Consider the following 18,727-nt stretch of genomic DNA (forward strand, 5'->3'; position numbering starts at 1 on the left):
GTAGCAATACAATCCTACCTTAAGAAACAGGAAACACTTCAAATAAACAACCTAACCTTGCACCTAAAGCAATTAGAGAAAGAAGAACAAAAATCCCCCAAATTTACCAGAAGGAAAGAAATCATAAAGATCAGTTGAGAAATAAATGAAAAAGAAATGAAGGAAACTATAGCAAAGATCAATAAAACTAAAAGCTGGTTCTTTGAGAAGATAAACAAAATTGACAAAGCATTAGCCAGACTCATCAAGAAAAAAACAGAGAAGACTCAAATCGATAGAATTAGAAATGAAAAAGGAGACGTAACAACTGACACTGCAGAAATACAAAAGATCATGAGAGATTACTACAAGCAACTCTATGCCAATAAAATGGACAACCTAGAAGAAATGGACAAATTCTTAGAAACGCACAACCTGCCGACACTGAACCAGGAAGAAATAGAAAATATGAGCAGACCAATCACAAGCACTGAATTTGAAACTGTGATTAAAAATCTCGCAACAGACAAAAACCCAGGACCAGATGGCTTCACAGGCGAATTCTATCAAACATTTAGACAACAGCTAACACCTATCCTTCTCAAACTCTTCCAAAATATAGCAGAGGGAGGAACACTCCCAAACTCATTCTATCAGGCCACCATCATCCTGATACCAAAACCACACAAAGATGTCACAAAAAAAGAAAACTACAGGCCAATATCACTGATGAACATAGATGCAAAAATCCTCAACAAAATACTAGCAAACAGAATCCAACAGCACATTAAAAGGATCATACACCATGATCAAGTGCGGTTGATCCCAGGAATGCAAGGATTCTTCAATATACACAAATCAATCAGTGTGATACACCATATTAACAAATTGAAGGAGAAAAACCGTATGATCATCTCAATAGATGCAGAGAAAGCTTTCGACAAAATTCAACACCCATTTATGACAAAAACCCTGCAGAAAGTAGGCATAGAGGGAACTTTCCTCAACATAATAAAGGCCATATATGACAAACCCACAGCCAACATCATCCTCAATGGTGAAAAACTGAAAGCATTTCCACTAAGATCAGGAACAAGACAAGGTTGCCCACTCTCACCACTCTTATTCAACATAGTTTCGGAAGTTTTAGCCACAGCAATCAGAGAAGAAAAAGAAAAGGAATCCAAATCGGAAAAGAAGAAGTAAAGCTGTCACTCTTTGCAGATGACATGATACTATACATAGAGAATCCTAAAGATGCTACCAGAAAAATACCAGAGCTAATCAATGAATTTGGTAAAGTAACAGGATACAAAATTAATGCACAGAAATGTCTTGCATTCCTATACACTAATGATGAAAAATCTGAAAGTGAAATCAAGAAAACACTCCCATTTACCATTGCAGCAAAAAGAATAAAATATCTAGGAATAAACCTACCTAAGGAGACAAAAGACCTGTATGCAGAAAATTATAAGACATTGATGAAAGAAGTTAAAGATGATACAAATAGATGGAGAGATATACCATGTTCTTAGATTGGAAGAATCAACATTGTGAAAATGACTCTACTACCCAAAGCAATCTACAGATTCAGTGCAATCCCTATCAAACTACCACTGGCATTTTTCACAAAACTAAAACAAAAAATTTCACAATTTGTATGGAAACACAAAAGACCCCGAATAGCCAAAGCAATCTTGAGAACGAAAAACGGAGCTGGAGGAATCAGGCTCCCTGGCTTCAGACTATACTACAAAGCTACAGTAATCCACACAGTATGGTACTGGCACAAAATCAGAAATACAGATCAACGGAACAGGATAGAAAGCCCAGAGATAAACCCATGCACATATGGTCACCTTATCTTTGGTAAAGGAGGCATGACTATACAATGGAGAAAAGACAGCCTCTTCAATAAGTGGTGCTGGGAAAACTGGACAGGTACATGTAAAAGAATGAAATTAGAACACTCCCTAACACCATACACAAAAATAAACTCAAAATGGATTAAAGACCTAAATGTAAGGCCAGACACTATCAAACTCTTAGAGGAAAACATAGGCAGAACACTCTGTGACATAAATCACAGCAAGATCCTTTTTGACCCACCTCCTAGAGAAATGGAAATAAAAACAAAAATAAACAAATGGGACTTAATGAAACTTCAAAGCTTTTCACCGCAAAGGAAACCATAAATAAGACCAAAATACAACCCTTAGAATGGGAGAAAGTATTACCAAATGAAGCAACTGACAAAGGATTAATCTCCAAAATTTACAAGCTGCTCATGCAGCTCAATAACAAAAAAACAAACAATCCAATCCAAAAATGGGCAGAAGACCTAAATAGACATTTCTCCAAAGAAGATATACAGATTGCCAACAAACACATGAAAGAATGCTCAACATCATTAATCATTAGAAAAATGCAAATCAAAACTACAATGCGATATCATCTCACACCAGTCAGAATGGCCATCATCAAAAAATCTAAAAAGAATAAATGCTGGAGAGGGTGTGAAGAAAAGGGAGCCGTCTTGCACTGTTGGTGGGAATGTAAATTGATACAGCCACTATGGAGAACTGTATGGACGTTCCTTAAAAAACTAAAAATAGAACTACCATACCACCCAGCAATCCCACTACTGGGCATATACCCTGAGAAAACCATAATTCAAACAGAGTCATGTACCAAAATGTACATTGCAGCTCTTTTTACCATAGCCAGGACATGGAAGCAACCTAAGTGTCCATCGACAGATGAATGGATAAAGAAGATGTGGCAGATATATTCAATGGAATGTTACTCAGCCATAAAAAGAAACAAAATTGAGTTATTTGTAGTGAGGTGGATGGACCTAGAGTTTGTCATACTGAGTGAAGTTAAGTCAGAAAGAAAAAAAGAAATACCGTGTGCTAACACATATATATGGAATTTAAGAAAAAACAAAGGTCATGAAGAACCTAGGGGCAAGACGGGAATAAAGACACAGACCAGCTAGAGAATGGACTTGAGGATATGGGGAGGCGGAAGTGTAAGCTGTGACAAAGCAAGAGAGAGGTATGGACATATATACACTACCAAACATAAGGTAGATAGCTAGTGGGAAGCAGCCGCATAGCACAGGGAGATCAGCTCAGTGCTTTGTGACCACCTAGAGGGGTGGGGTAGAGAGGGTGAGTGGGAGGGAGACACAAGAGGGAAGAGATATGGGAACATATGTATATTTATAACTGATTCATTTTGTTGTAAAGCAGAAACTAACACACCATTGTAAAGCAATTATACTCCAATAAAGATGTTAAAAAAAAAAAGTAACAAATGTTACCACCTAAAAAGCCATTCTTACAGAAAAAATAGATCTGTAAACTCCTGTTTGAGACAAAAGAGACGGATCATTCAACTTTTTTATATACCTGTACCTAAAAAGGAAAGCAAATTGCTATTGCATGTTTAGATGCACTTATGTAACTGCATGATATTTGAAAAAAAAAAAAGGAGAATCTGCCTGCCAGTGACTTCCCTCCTGGTGCAGTGGCTAAGAATCCGCCTGCCAATGCAGGAGACACGGGTTTGAGCCCTGGTCCTGGAAGATCCCACATGCCACAGAGCAACTAAGCGCATGCGCCACAACTACTGAGCCTGCGCTCTAAAGCCAGTGAGCCACAGCCACTGAAGCCCACGCACCTAGAGCCTGTGATCCGCAACAAGAGAAGCCACCGCAGTGAGAAGCCCATGCACCGCAATGAAGAGTACCCCCCGCTCGCTGCAACTAAAGAAAGCCCAGGTGCAGCAGTGAAGACCCAATGCAGCCAAAATAAAGAAAGAAAGGAAGGAAGGAGAGGAGGGAGGGGAAGAGGGAGAATCCACCTGCCAGTGCGGGAGACACGGGTTCAAGCCCTGGTCCAGGAAGATCCCACATGCCACAGAGCAACTAAGCTCGTGCGCCACAATTACTGAGCCTGCGTTCTAGAGCCCGCTCACCGCAACTAGAGAATGCCCGCGCACAGCCAGAAAGACCCAACGCAGCCAAAAATAAATAAATTTATTTTTTTTTAAAATCTGAATCAATGGAGAGGGAAAAAGGGAAGAAAATTCAGTTGATTTTTAAGGAGAAAAAAGAAGTTAAAGGTACAACTTGAAAAATCAAGTTAAATAGAAATGTAGGCAGTATGATAATTGTAATAAATTTATATACATCAGTTATCACAAGAAATTAGCTTAAACTCATCAGTTTAGTCAGACATAGATTAGATTGTTTTTAAATCTAGCTACATGCTGTTTACAAGAGACACTGCTGAAATATGACAGAAAGGCGTTGAAAGTAAAAGCATATAAAATGTATACTGTGCAAACCTTTATCAAAATACAGCTGGTGTTAACTATACTGAAATTAGACAAAGCTTTGGTGCTAAAAAGCATTAAAGAGGTTAGTATCTAATGATAAAAAATATATACTTCACCAAGAAGATAAAAGTTATAAATATACATGCTCCTCAAAAACATAGCCTCAAAGTAGGAAAAGCAAAATTTGACAGAATTACATGGAAAATTTGGAACATCCACAATCATTAGGAAGTATTTTAATACACATCTCTCAATAATTGATAAATCAAACAGACAAGAAAAAATGGTATATCAATCAGCATAAGCTAATCAGTATTAAATGTTGATCAATTTTTGAAAATCAGTTGCATTCCTATTTAACAGCAGCAAGTGGTTTGAAAATAAAATTTTTAAAGGTACTCTTTAAGATAGCAAAAGAATTACAATACGGCCAGAAAAAAATATTACAATATGGTTTGTAAAAAGCATGAGACATTTTTAAAGGAATTTTTAAACTTATACTGAAGAAGAAATCTACATTAAAGAATACTTAACAGATGGAAAATACTATCATGTTCCTGGATGGAAAGGCTCAATATCATACATACAAAGGTTATTTCTTCCCAAATTATAAGTTCACTGAGATTCCAGTCAAAATACAAGTAGGGTTTTTCTGTGGAACTTGAAAAGCTGATCCTAAAATTCATATGAAAGGTCAAGGAGAAAGAATAGCCAAAACAATACTGAAGAATAACAAGGTAGGGAGACTTTTTCTGCCAGATATCCGTTTAATAAGACGTTATTGGTACACGATCGGACAGTAAGACGAAGGGAAACAGAATAGAGTATACAACACTTTTTTGGAAACTTTATCTATGCAACTGCATTGCAGATCAGCACCCAAGAACTAGCTACACTACTGGAGAGACTGTACAATGTTACAACTGCTCTGGAGGGCAATTTAACAATATTTAATGAAGTGGAAAATGTATATATCTATCCTATAACCCACCAATTCTACTCCTAGGTATACACCCTGAAGAAATCCTGCCACATGTGAACAAAGGAACAAGTGCAAGAAGGGCCATTAAAACTCTTTTGAAATAGTAAACAATTCATAACAACCTTAAATGTCTGTCAAAAGAGAATGAATAAATTATGATATATACATGTAATGGAGTACTATTAGCAGTTAAAATAAACTAGAGCTAAATTTATCAACATGGATATGTTTCAAGAACATAATGTTGAACAAAAAAAGCAAGTTGTAGAATGATATGTTCAGTATAATACTATTTATATAAAATTTAAAAGTATGCAAATGGTTTGTACATATAAAGTATAAAAACATGCATGGGGAAGGGCACAAAAGGGGATTCAGCCTTATCTGTTACCCTTTATTTCTTGAAAAAAAAAAAAGGATCTGAAGCAAAGATGTCAAAATAATAGGATTAGCAAAGTAATACTTTAGTATACTTTGAAATTCATTTAAAAGAAAGACTAAAGCTCCATTATAAATCCTATATAGCAGTCATTTTTTAATCATCCAAATGAAATAGTCTTTTGGCATACATAGCCTCTCTCTTTGCGTCTAGGTCTGTGTATTTCTGTCTCTCATTTAGGAACCACCATCACCTTCTCACAACTTCTTCAAAATGGGAATGAAGCTGGAAGCTGTGGACAGGAAGAACCCTCATTTCATTTGCCCAGCCACTATTGGGGAGGTGCGAGGCTCAGAGGTGCTTGTCACTTTTGATGGGTGGCGAGGGGCCTTTGACTACTGGTGCCGCTTCGACTCCCGGGACATCTTCCCTGTGGGCTGGTGTTCCTTGACTGGAGACAACCTGCAGCCGCCTGGCACTAAAGGTAAACGCTCTTAAAATTGGAACCCAAGTTGGTAAGGGAGCCTACCTAGATCTCTCATGGTCAGCATACCTTCACCAATAAACCTCACTTGTAGGCAAAGGAGGAGCAAGGGCCAGCAACTTAGGTAAAAACCAATGTCTACTGAAGAGTAATCAGAAACAGTAAGAATTTAAATGTCACGTGAAGCTAGACATGGAGTTTGGCATAAAGTAAAAATTCCTTGCTCTAAATATCTTGGCTTATTTTCAGGCAACTAGCTTCTCATCTCTCTTACTCTTACTACTAGCCTGTTTCAGAGTTTGAGTAGTATCATTCTTGAGGTGCACATTCTGGCTTTGTAGATGAGCTGGAGTAACATTGTATTATATAAAAATACTTAACAAGCACAGTAGCATAATGGAAAAAGCATGTGCTTTGAAGTAAGATAGACTTAGATTTGAGGTCCAGCTCTGCCTTTTGCCAGTTGTGTGGCTTTGGTCAGTTAGTTCACCTCTCTAAACTTCAAAATTCCTTGTCTGTAAAAGAATACCTACTTATAAAGTTACTGTGAAGAATAAATGAGATTACATGGGTAAAATGCTTACATAATATCTGACAAATACCAAATGCTAAACAAATGTTTTTACTGTATTACTGCTGCTATTATTATAGTTATTATATATTTATTATAACTACTATATAATATGCTATATTATCATTATAATACTATTATTAAAATAACCACTACCTATGGGAGAGTATATATAAAGTACTAGAATAGTACCACAGAGTAGTTGAACAGTCAGTGATATTTCTAATGAACATGGTGTTGGAGATCATCCAGGATAGAGCTTGAGGTAGCTCTTTTTTTTTTGGCTGCATTGGGTCTTCGTTGCTGAGTGCGGGCTTTCTCTAGTTGTGGCGAGCGGGGGCTACTCTTCGTTGTGGTACGTTGGCTTCTCATTGCAGTAGCTTCTCTTGTTGCAGACCACGGGCTCTAGGCACGTGGACTTCAGTGGTTGTGGCTCACGAGCTCAGTAGTTGTGGCGAATGGGCTTTAGAGCGCAGGCTCAGTAGTTGTGGCTTACGGGCTCTAGAGCGCAGGCTCAGTAGTTGTGGTGCATGGGCTTGGTTGCTCCACAGCATGTGGGATCTTCCCAGACCAGGGCTCGAATCCATGTTCCCTGCATCGGCAGGTGGATTCTTAACCACTGCGCCACCAGGGAAGCCCGAGGTAGCTCTTAATAAAGAAAATAAATAATAAGAATTTCATCCCCTCAAGTACTTGTGAGTCTGAGGGAATGGAAAGTCACCCTTCCTATTGTCTTTGGGTTTCTTTTCTAAACCTCTATCAAATCCACTCATTCAGTTAGCCAGGTATTTATGTAGCACCCAACTGTGAGCCTAGCTGAGGATACAGCAGTTACAAGATGAAAAACATTCATGAAGTGCTCTCATGACACTTCCGTTCTAGAGGGATGAGATAGTCAATAAACATTTAAGTCAAGAAGTAAACAAGATGATTTCAGGTAGACAGTTTCTCCTAAGGAAATAAAGTATGATAAGAGTGTGACGGTAAAGGTGTGATTATGAAGAGAGTTACTTGTTTAACAGCTTTATTGAATATAATTGAAGTAAAATAAATGGCACATAAAGTATATAGTTTAAAAAGTTTTGACATATGTATATATCCATGAAACCGTTACCATAATCAAGGTAATGAACGTATCCATCATCCCCAAAAGTTCCCTTGTTCCTCTTTGTGGAGGGGGAGCTTTTTTAGATACAATTTTTTTTTAGGAAAAATTGTCTGAAAAGAGATATTTGAATTCAATGACAAGAAGAAGCCATCCAAGGAAAGAGAATTCCAAGTAGGCAGATGTGACAAACCTACAAGTGTGTTGAGACACGAATGAGTTTATTATGTTTCAAGGGCAGAAAGAACACTGCTCTGACTACAATGTACTGTGTGAGGCGCAAAGTGGCAAAATCGTCTAGGACCTTGTAAGCCAGAGTGAGAATTTGGATTTTATTCTGAACATAGTGGGGAATCATTAGAGGGTACTATGTAAGGGAGTAACAAAATCTGATTTACTTTTTTAAAAAATCACTTGTACTTGTATCCAAGAATACAAAAGAAACTTAGGACTCAACAATAAAAAAGATAAATAATGCAGTTGAAAAGATGGGCAGAGGACTTGAATATTTCTCCAAAGAAAATATACAAAGGGCGAATAAGGACTTGAAAAGATGCTCAGCATCTTTAGTCATTAGGGAAATGCAAATCAAAGCCACAATGAGATACCACTTAACACCCATGGGTATGGATATAATCAAAAGACAGACCATAACAAGTGTTGGCGAGAAATGTGGAGTAATTGGAACTCTCATACATTGCCGGTGAGATTGTAAAATGCTGCAGCCACTTTGAAAGCAGTTTGGAAGTTACTCAAAATGTTAAACATAGAGTTACCTGTGACCCAGCAAGTCCACTTGTGGGTATATACCCAAGAGAATATAAATCATATGCCCACACAAACATGTACCATGAACTTCACGGCAGCATTATTCATAACAGCCAAAAAGTTGAAATAGCCCAAGAGTTCATCTGATAAAAAGATAAATAAAATGTGTTACATCCATATGAAATATTTGGCAATAAAAAAGAGTGAAGTACTGATATATGCTATAACATAGATGTACCTTAAAAACATTATGCTAAGTGAAAAAGCCAGTCACAAAAGACCACACATTTGCAGTTATATGAAATGTCCAGAATAGGCAAAAACAGAGAGACAAAATACACTAGTGGTTTCTAGGGGCTTGCAGGGCGGGGGGAGGAAATGGTAAGTGGCTGTTAATGGGTATGGGGTTTCTTTGGGTGATGATGAATATGTTCTGAAGTCAGATGGGGATGATGTTTGCACAACTCTGTGAATCTACTAAAAACACTGAATTGTGCACTTTAAAAGGGTGAATTTTATGGTATGTGAATTACATGTCAATAAAGCTGTTACGTAAAACATCACTTGCGCTGCTTTATGGAGAATGGGTTGTGCCATGGTAACTGCAGAGGAGGAAAAGATAGGGTTGCTTGGATTAGGTTGGGGGCACTGAGTGGAGAGAACTTGAGATGGGGGCAGTGTAGGGGAGAGAAGACAGACTTCCTGCCTCAGGAAAGTGCTACTCCTCTATATGCTTCCAGAAACAAGTGCCCTGGGGTCAGTGTGAGAAATCCATTGCCCTCCCTCTGCAGACTCTGTGAGATAATCTCTCTGTGGAAGTAGCAGGAAGAGAAGTGCCTTAAAAGTGATAATGGAGTCATTTTTGCTTTCTTGAGACTAAAACAGGATAAGCCTTGGTGCTCCAGGGTATATTCAGTTAGTAGGTTGATTTTCTTACTTTCTTGCTTAAAGAACTCTGCTATTTTAACTGGTAAATCTCCTAGGGCAATTGGGCAGTTCTCAAAAGCCAAAGGAGCTTGAGAATCTTTGTGTTCAGAAATTACTGGACACGTATTTTTTTCTGACTGCATGCTATGCTGATAAGAAATACGGCACACCATGTGGCTGACGATCCGCAGAGGTGTTTGCTGGCTCTTTCCTTCTCTTCTGTGTATCTCTGGAGATCTTAGATTTTTAACAGAAGGACCAGGCTTAGAAGGTAGGAGGTTCTTCCAGTTGGCATTTCCAGACCAGGTCCTTCGGTCATCATTCCAGCAGCTGGGTTGTTTCCTGCAACAACTCCCTCCTCCCACACCTCGTACCCTCAGTAGAGCTTATAATGTAGCTTTCAGTAATAGAACTTGGGCCATCTCAGTGTCCTGGCTAAGAAGCAAGTGATACAACGTGGAAAAAATGTGATTACTCAATTCATTTCACAAAACAAGATGTTCTCTATGTGTAAGCCTGTTCTCTTTCTAATCATACTGTCTCTTTCCTTTCTACCTTCTGGTCATTAGTGTGCAAATGTTAAAAAAATCAAGTATTATACGATTGTTTCTTGCCCACAGTAAGTAGGAAAAATTCCAATATTCATTTGATGTTCTTTTACACACATTATTTCTTTTTATCTTCTGCTAAATCTGAACTAGGTATTATTTTCAGATACATTTTATTTATGAGAAAAGCAAAGTTCAAATGATTAAGTGACTTGGTTCTATTGATAGCTGAGTCTAGAGGGAGAGGCCATGGAGATCTTTTAGTAGGGCCATCACTTTGAGCCATACTACCTTCACACATCTTCCTGTATACTCTCCCCATTCTCCTTTGGGCTCTCTTCAAAGCTTCATTTGAGACCCTGGGTTTTGGCGTCCAGATCCTGATATGAAATAGGAAAGAAGCAGTGTAGCGTAACATCAGAGAATTGAAATGAAGCCTAGCCCCAGCTAGGGCACAAGCTTGTTTTATGTCTTTGAGCCAGTCATTCCTTGTCTTTGAGCAAGTCATCTAGTTTGAACTAGATGATCCTTGAGGGTCCTTCCACCCCTGTGTAGTGTACAGGTTCCTGACCTTGAGGATAGGTAACAGGTGACTCCTATGACTGTCTTCTACTTGATTCCAGTTCCATCAGCTCACCTCCCACCTAACTCTGCACTCCACCCACACAGGGCTCTGCCTCTCTAAGGGGACTCTGCATGCTAGCTGTTTCTCCTTTGTTAAGCCAGTAGGAATCCTTTTTTAGGTCCTAAACTCCTGGGCCAAGCCACTTCTGATGAGCAGCAAACGCCAAGCTTGCAACTAATCCAGGGTACTGGTTATAAAAGGCTGAAGGTTTTTTTTTAGCTGATCGCTTTTTTTGTGTGTAACTTAAAATAAAACTAAAACAGAGGCAAGCTTTACTTTTTAAAATTAAAAAACCAAATAAAGAGTTCAGTCCACTTGGCATGACTATAATGTTAATTAGGCATTTAATAATCTACTAAACTGCCCCCTCCTTTGCTGTGAGTTCAGGTGGGCAAGACAGTTTCAGATTATAGCTTAGCTTCCTGTGTAATGAGATCCAAGCTATTTCATTTTTTTAAAATATTTATTTATGTATTGGTTGCGCTGGGTCTTAGCTGAGGCACGTGGGATCTTCCTTGTGGCATGCAAACTCTTAGTTGCAGCATGCACCTGGGACCTGGTTCCCCAACCAGTGATCGAACCCTGCATTGGGAGCGCGGAGTCTTACCCACTGGACCACCAGGGAAGTCCCTGTATTTTTATTATGTGTTAATATATTATTATTCTGGATTATACATCAGTCTCTTTTGTCTTCACATAGTGTGAATTTGGTCTGGCTGCTCTCTATGCTGTTGCAAATATGATGGTCCAGTAGAGGTGCAGCCCTTGAGCACACCTGTTGGAGTAAATGGTCAGCCAGGCTTCCTTTACCCTTTCAGTCTACCTTTCTACCTGCAGCATCATACGAAGAGAAAATTTTCAAAATCTGACTTACTGCTGTGGCTGAAATGCTGGAGAGTACTCTCTCTGACCTGGAGAGTAAGAATTTGATACTTAAAAACAAAACTCAGAATATCTCTTCCATTTTTTTTTTCTGTGAAACATTTTTTTTGTGTGTGTGTGATACACGGGCCTCTCACCGCTGTGGCCTCTCCCGTTGCGGAGCATAGGCTCCGGACGCGCAGGCTCTGGACGCGCGGGCTCAGTGGCCATGGCTCACGGGCCCAGCCGCTCCGCGGCATGTGGGATCTTCCCGGACCGGGGCATGAACCTGCGTCCCCTGCATCAGCAGGTGGACTCTCAACCACTGCACCACCAGGGAAGCCCCTTCTGTGAAACATTTTTAGAAGTGTGTCCCATACTTTATGGATGGATGGTCTCTTTCTGTTAGAAAACTACATGGGAAACTATACTGTAATCACTTTGGAATTTTGGGTCAGAAAGAGGGTTGGTTAAATTGTAATCCTAAACTATGCAAGGAAAAACTAGGTAGAGGCAAGAATAACACAACTAAGGCTGTCACGAGGTCAACTAATGGGCTGATTTTCTTCAGCCAGCCATCAGTTCATTCAAGTTCTAAATATAAAGTCATGACTAAGTGCTAGTCATTGGATCGATTGATAGGAATTTTGCCTTTTAGAGTTTATAGTTTTGTGAGCATATAGACCAATGGAGAATTATGACTTTGCAGTAATAAAGCACAGAAGGGCCCCTAACCTAGATTGGAGGATTAGAAGTTGAAGGTCAGGGAAGGCTTTCAAATGAAGTGACATCTAAGCTGAAATATGAAGGATGGGGAGGTTGAGAAAAGAGTTGTAGCTAGCAGTGGGAAAGATGAGTGGAAGCCCAAGATTTTTTATAAAGTGTGATTGAGGACCTCAAAAATGTTTAAATGACTAGATTGTAGGATGTAAGGAGAGGAGTAGAAAGAAATAAAGCTGGAAAGGAAGGCACAGGAAATATACAGCTTCCCTTATAGACCATTTTAAGGATCTGAGTCTTTTCCTTAAGAGCAGTAAGAGCCATTGAATGGGACTTAATCAGTAGAGTTACAGGTCAGATTTGTGTTTTAGAAGAACCATTCTGATAGCAATAAAAGGCTGGGTGGCTTCCAGAAGCTGGAGTCAGAGGTGTCAGTTAATAAGCTGTTATTATATTTCAGGTGAGAGGGAGAATTGAGGCAGAGACATTGTGGTGAAAAGATAAGATGGGGGGCATGGAGTATTCTTTGAATAAAGAAGCTAAAATGTGAGTTCTTAAAGTTTATTTTAACACCTATCACAACTATTTTATTTATTTAACAAAGTTATACCACTGCAACCTGTAAAATAATACTGGTTTTTCAGTATAAGGATTAATGAGGGAGCTAAAATTCTTCTTTCTACCATGTCTAGAAAGTTAGGATTCACTTCTGCTTGGAGTCCTCCTTAAGTGGAACTAATTTATTAACTTCATCTTTATATCCCCAGCACTTGGCACATAGGTAGTTATTCAGTAATATCTGTTGAGTAAAATAGGTCATGCTGTATTTTCTGATTCCATTTCTGTTCATCATCATCTAAAGCCATTATTCACTCAGGTACAAAAGTGAGAGTGCTACTACAATTTTAACAGCAGACTGAAATTTATTTAAACTAATGTTTCTGTTTCTTAAATCTTGGAAACCTTGTGGCCAAAAATAAAAGTGGCAGAGGGCTCCCATCGCCAGAAAGGTATATCTTCGAACCCATATTCACTCACGTCTCTGTCACAAAACACATGTACACCTGGACTACCCCCTGCTCTTCCACCCAACTTGTTTTTCTGCTAAGCCACAACAAGCAGGAGAATGTCCTCTCTGCAGGAAGCTTCTGGCGGCCAGTATACCCCTCTCCTCTCCTGAGAAGCTGTGTACTAACCATGTCAGAAAAGGCGGGGGGGGTGTTGGTTAATAAATGAAACAAATTCTTTGGTGCCCTTAATGAGGACAGCCACTTGGCTATTGGGCAATTTTTCCTTTTACCCTCTCAGACATACTAGTTCCAGGCCTTGCCTTTATTTAATATACCATTCCCTCCCTATACACATACACACACACACACACACACACACACACACACACACTCTCTCTCTCTCTCTCTCTCTCTCTCTCTCTCTCTCTCTCTCTCTCTGTCTGTCTCTCTCTCTCTGTCTCTCTGTCTCTCTGTCATTATTCTAGCTTTGGCCTTGTATTCTAATCACATTTAGAAACTCTGGCCTTTATTCATCCATCTACCCAACAATTGTAGAGCAGCCCCATATTAGCAGTGCTAGGTTCAGTGGAGATTTTAGAGAAGTACCTACTTCCCAGGTTGATTGAGTGACTGAACTGAGAAAGTGGGTGTGCAAATGTGTAGAACCATATAGCACAGAGTAGATGCCCCCTTTCTGTTAGTTATATCTGAATTTAGATGTCTAGACATCCCAAGAAAAGGGAACTGCACAGAGAGACACTTAAGTGCTCTATTTTGGTCAGGAAAAATACTTATGAGATGAGGTTTGTATGGTGAACTAGTACTCCCATGACTGCTTTTTTCTTGATTGCATGCTGATGGTACATAGCTAGAAATGGGAATATGAGGAAATGGAATGAGTGGCACTACGTTATGAAGCAGGCGATCTGGGCTCTCTCACTGATTCTAATTACATCTGCTTAAGGGACAGTAAAACCCCATGTCTCTCTTCCAGCTTCCTTAAGCTGCCCCTTGGCTCTGCCCAGTTCTCTCTCCTGCCTTCACCAACCACAGATGCCTGAGAGTGGTAGCAATTTTCTGGCACATATAATGAAACAACTGGCATCTCTCAAACTCCTGGAAATAGTGAGATGTGATGTAGGCAGTTCATAAATTTGACCACACCTGCTGTTTTCTTGGGAATACTTAGACCCATGTAGTTTTCTTTGGCAAGCCTTTATTAACACCTACTGTGTGCCAGCATCAATATATATCAACTTGCAAAATTCCCTATTTTAAATAAGTGTAGGTGGTTCTTAATAAAGTCATATTGGAAACCAGTAATGTAAACTCCTTGTGTAACATTTTTCCCCTTAATTCGCTAGATGGTTTTTTAAGGAGATACTACAGTTAGAAATAAGAATTTCTGAATCTCGATTATGACTTACTAGGAGACAAACAAAACGTAAACATTCATGTATATCAGGAAGATGAGGGGAACTGGGCAAACTCTTAGAGCAGAGAAGAACAGAAGATTATGAGGGTCATATGGCAAGAAGGCAGGAGTTTAACTGTAGGCTTTTTAGATAGATAGGCTTATGCTAAGGAAGGCTGGAGTGTATTCATTTGACTGTATGGCTGACTGGCAGGTGCTTCCTCACAATGTGCTTTTATGCCACCTATCCACGTGGCCTAGACTTGACCAGACACGTTAGCAGACCATCTTCTGAGAATGTGTAGCCCTCCACTTGCTGAAATTGTTCCTGAATCCTCTTACCTATTGCCCCAGCCACTCCCTTGAGTTTCAGTAATATGAGGTTTTTGAAGGTGGCTCTGGTCCTATCATGCATGATTTTCTTATCCTTCTGTTTTTCCCACTCTCTACAGATTTATCAGCCTGAGAAGTCCCCAGGAAAACATGAGATGCCTTTATAGTTGCAGAGGTCCTCTCTCCATGCTGTGGGAATAAGAGTCAGGAGGGAAAGAAGGAGCTAGATATGGGGAACTGAATGTGTTAACTCAGCTGGATAGGAGCAGGAGGCAACCCATGCTTTATTACGTGAACTGGAATTTAGAGCAGTGGAGTTTCAGCCTGGGCATCAGCCCAGCTGGCAATACATAGCTGAACGCAGCCAAGTTGAGCAAAGCTAATAAGGAACACATCCTCTAAATTACTATGCCAAGACCAAGGATACACTGCTGTGAATGGAAACAAGATCCCAGTCCAGGAAACTGATAAACCAAATGGATTTCCCCCTGTTCTTTTTTTCTTTTCCATTGTTCATGTTCTATGTCATGTAGACACACACACACACACACACACACACACACACACAAGCTGGACTTATATTTTATGAATCAGTTTCCAACTCCATATGCTGTGTTGTTGCTGCAGAGAGGAAAGATCTGATAATGAATTCTTTGGGGGCAGTTAAGATTCCTAACTAAGGATTACTGGAGACATAGAAGTCCTCAGTTCCCTGATGCCCTTCATTATTATAACTAGGCATGTTTAGTTCTTTATCTTTTCCTTTATTTGGGGATACTCTCTTGTTTATTGGTTTCAGAGTAACATAGTGGAAAAAGCATGGACTTTGTAGACTGAAAAATCTAGATTCAAATCCTAGCTTTAGCTGTGTGTCCTTTTGCAAGTCTTTTAACCTCTATGAGTTCAGTTTCTCCATCCTTAAAACAACCAAATATAATGGTTGTCTCAGGAAGAGATGAGGCACTTTTGTGATTCTTTGAGTTGCAAACTGAAGTAGCCACGTTTTTCATGGAACATCATCTTTACTTCAAAGAACAACTGACTCGAATATTTGGCAGACACTCTCTCCAAAATTAAGTGAGACAGTCACTTCAAGAAAGACAACCTGGGACTTCCCTCGTGGTCCAATGGTTGAGAATCCGTCTTGCAATTCAGGGACGCCGGTTCAATCCCTGGTCGGGGAACTAATCCCACATGCCATGGGGCAACTAAGCCCACACGCCACAACTATTGAGCTCACGCACCTAAACTAGAGAGCCCACACGCTCTGGAGCCCATGCGCCACAACTAGGGAGAGGCCCAAACACTGCAACAAAGAGCCTGCGTGCCGCAACTAAGACCTGACACAGCCCAAAAAAAAAAAAAAAAATATATATATATATATATATATAAAAGACAACATATAAGCATTTGCTGTAAATGATAAATTTAAACTTACAAGTGAATATTAGAATTTTGGAAAACTTGTATCCACCAACATGAGCTTAACATCTTCCCAATATGTAAAGAATTCAGAGTCATTCTTTACCATGTCCTCTCCCATCTAGAAGTGACTTTGGTTAAGATTCAGCTAGTTGCCTTAGTGTTAAATATGAGATGTCAGGAAAGTAAAAAGTCATAGGATCCTAGAATCTCAGGGTTAGAGGAAACCTCAGAAGTCCTCAAATTCAACCTCCCACCTAATTCCTTGAGAGCATCCCCTGTAAATACTCATCTATCCCTTACTTGAATTCTTCCAGAGACAGGGAGACTATGTACCCTCCCAAAGGAGCATATTCCTTCCATTTGCGATAGCTCTAATGGCTAAAAGTGTTCTTTTTTTTTTTTATTTTGAGGTGAAATCTGCTTTCCCCCAGTATCTACCTGTTGGCTCTAATTCTGTTTCTTGTTTCACTTGAAACCTTTTCAGAGGACTCTTGATACTCTTGTTCCTCCAGGTCTTTTTTCTTCAGGTATTTCTGAGATTGTATAGTTTCTAAGGTCCTCATCATCTTGGACTCTCTTCTTGATCCGCTTTGGTTGACTGTGTTGTTCCTAGAGCGAGCTCCACACGTCGGGAATGGTCCAGCTAGTGCAGAATAGAGTGGCACTCCCGCTTCCCTTAAAAGGGAACTATACTGCGACTTAACTTGTTAAAGATAAGGGATTGCATTTTTTTTTTATTTTTATATTCTCAAATGGTCACAGTAGATGTTTAATGTTACCCCTTATCTAGTCTCAGCACAAATTGAACCAAACTTCAGGACATAATGGCCATGTTAGGTAAGGGGATTTTCTAGTAAATCTTTTTTTTTTTTTTGTACTGAGGGGTAAGGTGGTAATTCAAAAGATTTAGAAAGTGCTTTTACAATTATCTTTTATGACAGTACCCAAGTTGTGATAAACCAAGTATTTCCCTCAGTAAAAGTTTTCATCAGATAGGAGGATTCCTCTTTTTTCTCCATGATAATTTTTCTTCATTCAAATCAGTAAGGGACTTCCCTGGCGGTCCAGAAGCTGGGACTCCACGCTTCCACTGCAGGGGCCATGGGTTCAGTCCCTGGTCGGGGAACTAAGATCCTGCATGCCATGCAGCGCAGCCAAAAAAAAAAATTAAATTAAATTAAATTGAGTTTTAAAAAAATCAGTAAGAATCATATAGTATCTACTCTGTAGAAACATGGAAGCCTGCCTTTAGAGCTGAATTCACTCACGTACATGTGGTCAATATTCACAGTATACTGTATAGCCAGAATTATTTGGAACTTTCCATGGAAAAGAATGTAGGTCACACCTACTGTATAGCACAGGGAACTCTACTCAATATTCTTTAATAACCTAAATGGGGAAAGAATCTGAAAAAGAATGGATATGTGTCTATGTATGGCTGAATTGCTTTGCTGTACACCTGAAACTAACACAGCATTGTAAATCAACTATACTCCAATATAAAATTTAAAAAATTTTAAAGATTGGATTTAAATCATAACCTCAATTGTAAATTTTCTACAAAAAAAGGAATATAGGTCACAAAAATATATAACCTTTTTTGTATCTGCTTTTTTGTATTAGTACTATGTTAAACTAATTACTTTTTATAATGTTTTTTAGAAGGATGTTTAATGAGCACCATCTTAATAAGAACGGAAGTTAGGGACTTCCCTGGTGGTCCAGTGGTTAAGAATCCGTCTTCCAGTGCAGGAGATGTGGATTCGATCCCTGGTCAGGGAACTAATATCCCGCATGCTGAGGGGCAACTAAGTCCACGCGCTGCAACTACAGAGCCCACGCGCTCTGGAGCCCGCGCACCACAGCTAGAGAGAAGCCCACGCACTGCAACGAAGAGCCCACGCACTGCAAGGAAAGATCCAGCGTGCGGGAACTAAGACCAAACACAAACAAAAATAAATAAATAAATATTTTTGAAAAAAGAGAAAGGAAACCCATACAAGGTCTCAAATACAGCAGACACTTTGATACATTATCTTAGTAAGTCTCGCAAACCCACTGTGGGGTTTATAGTATTTAACTTTGTTTTACATATGAAGAGACTGAGGTTCAGGAAGTTTCCCAGGAGGAATAAGAACTAAAATTTGTTGAGTCCCTGGGTCATATCAGACCAGTGCTTATCACATCCATATCCTCAAACTTTATCTCAGTTAAACCTCACAATAACTCATAGCTCAGAGAGG

General features: G+C 39.3%; 1 protein-coding gene across 12 annotated transcripts in view; it reads left to right on the top strand.

Moving 5' to 3' along the window:
• Positions 1 to 18,727, top strand: part of SCMH1 (Scm polycomb group protein homolog 1) — a 183,538-nt gene that overhangs the window by 99,960 nt on the left and 64,851 nt on the right. For all 12 annotated transcript variants that reach the window (XR_003794262.1, XM_029226811.1, XM_029226809.1 and 9 more), the window contains one exon: positions 5,931 to 6,174. Coding sequence is in view for 11 of the 12 variants with exons in the window: in XM_029226811.1 (XP_029082644.1) it covers positions 5,931 to 6,174 (244 nt within the window). In the remaining variant the exon portion in view is untranslated. The remainder of the gene's footprint in view (positions 1 to 5,930; positions 6,175 to 18,727) is intronic.

This window comes from Monodon monoceros, unplaced genomic scaffold (assembly GCF_005190385.1).
Source record: "Monodon monoceros isolate NGI ecotype Baffin Bay Population unplaced genomic scaffold, NGI_Narwhal_1 Super_Scaffold_18, whole genome shotgun sequence".
Taxonomy (NCBI): domain Eukaryota; kingdom Metazoa; phylum Chordata; class Mammalia; order Artiodactyla; family Monodontidae; genus Monodon; species Monodon monoceros.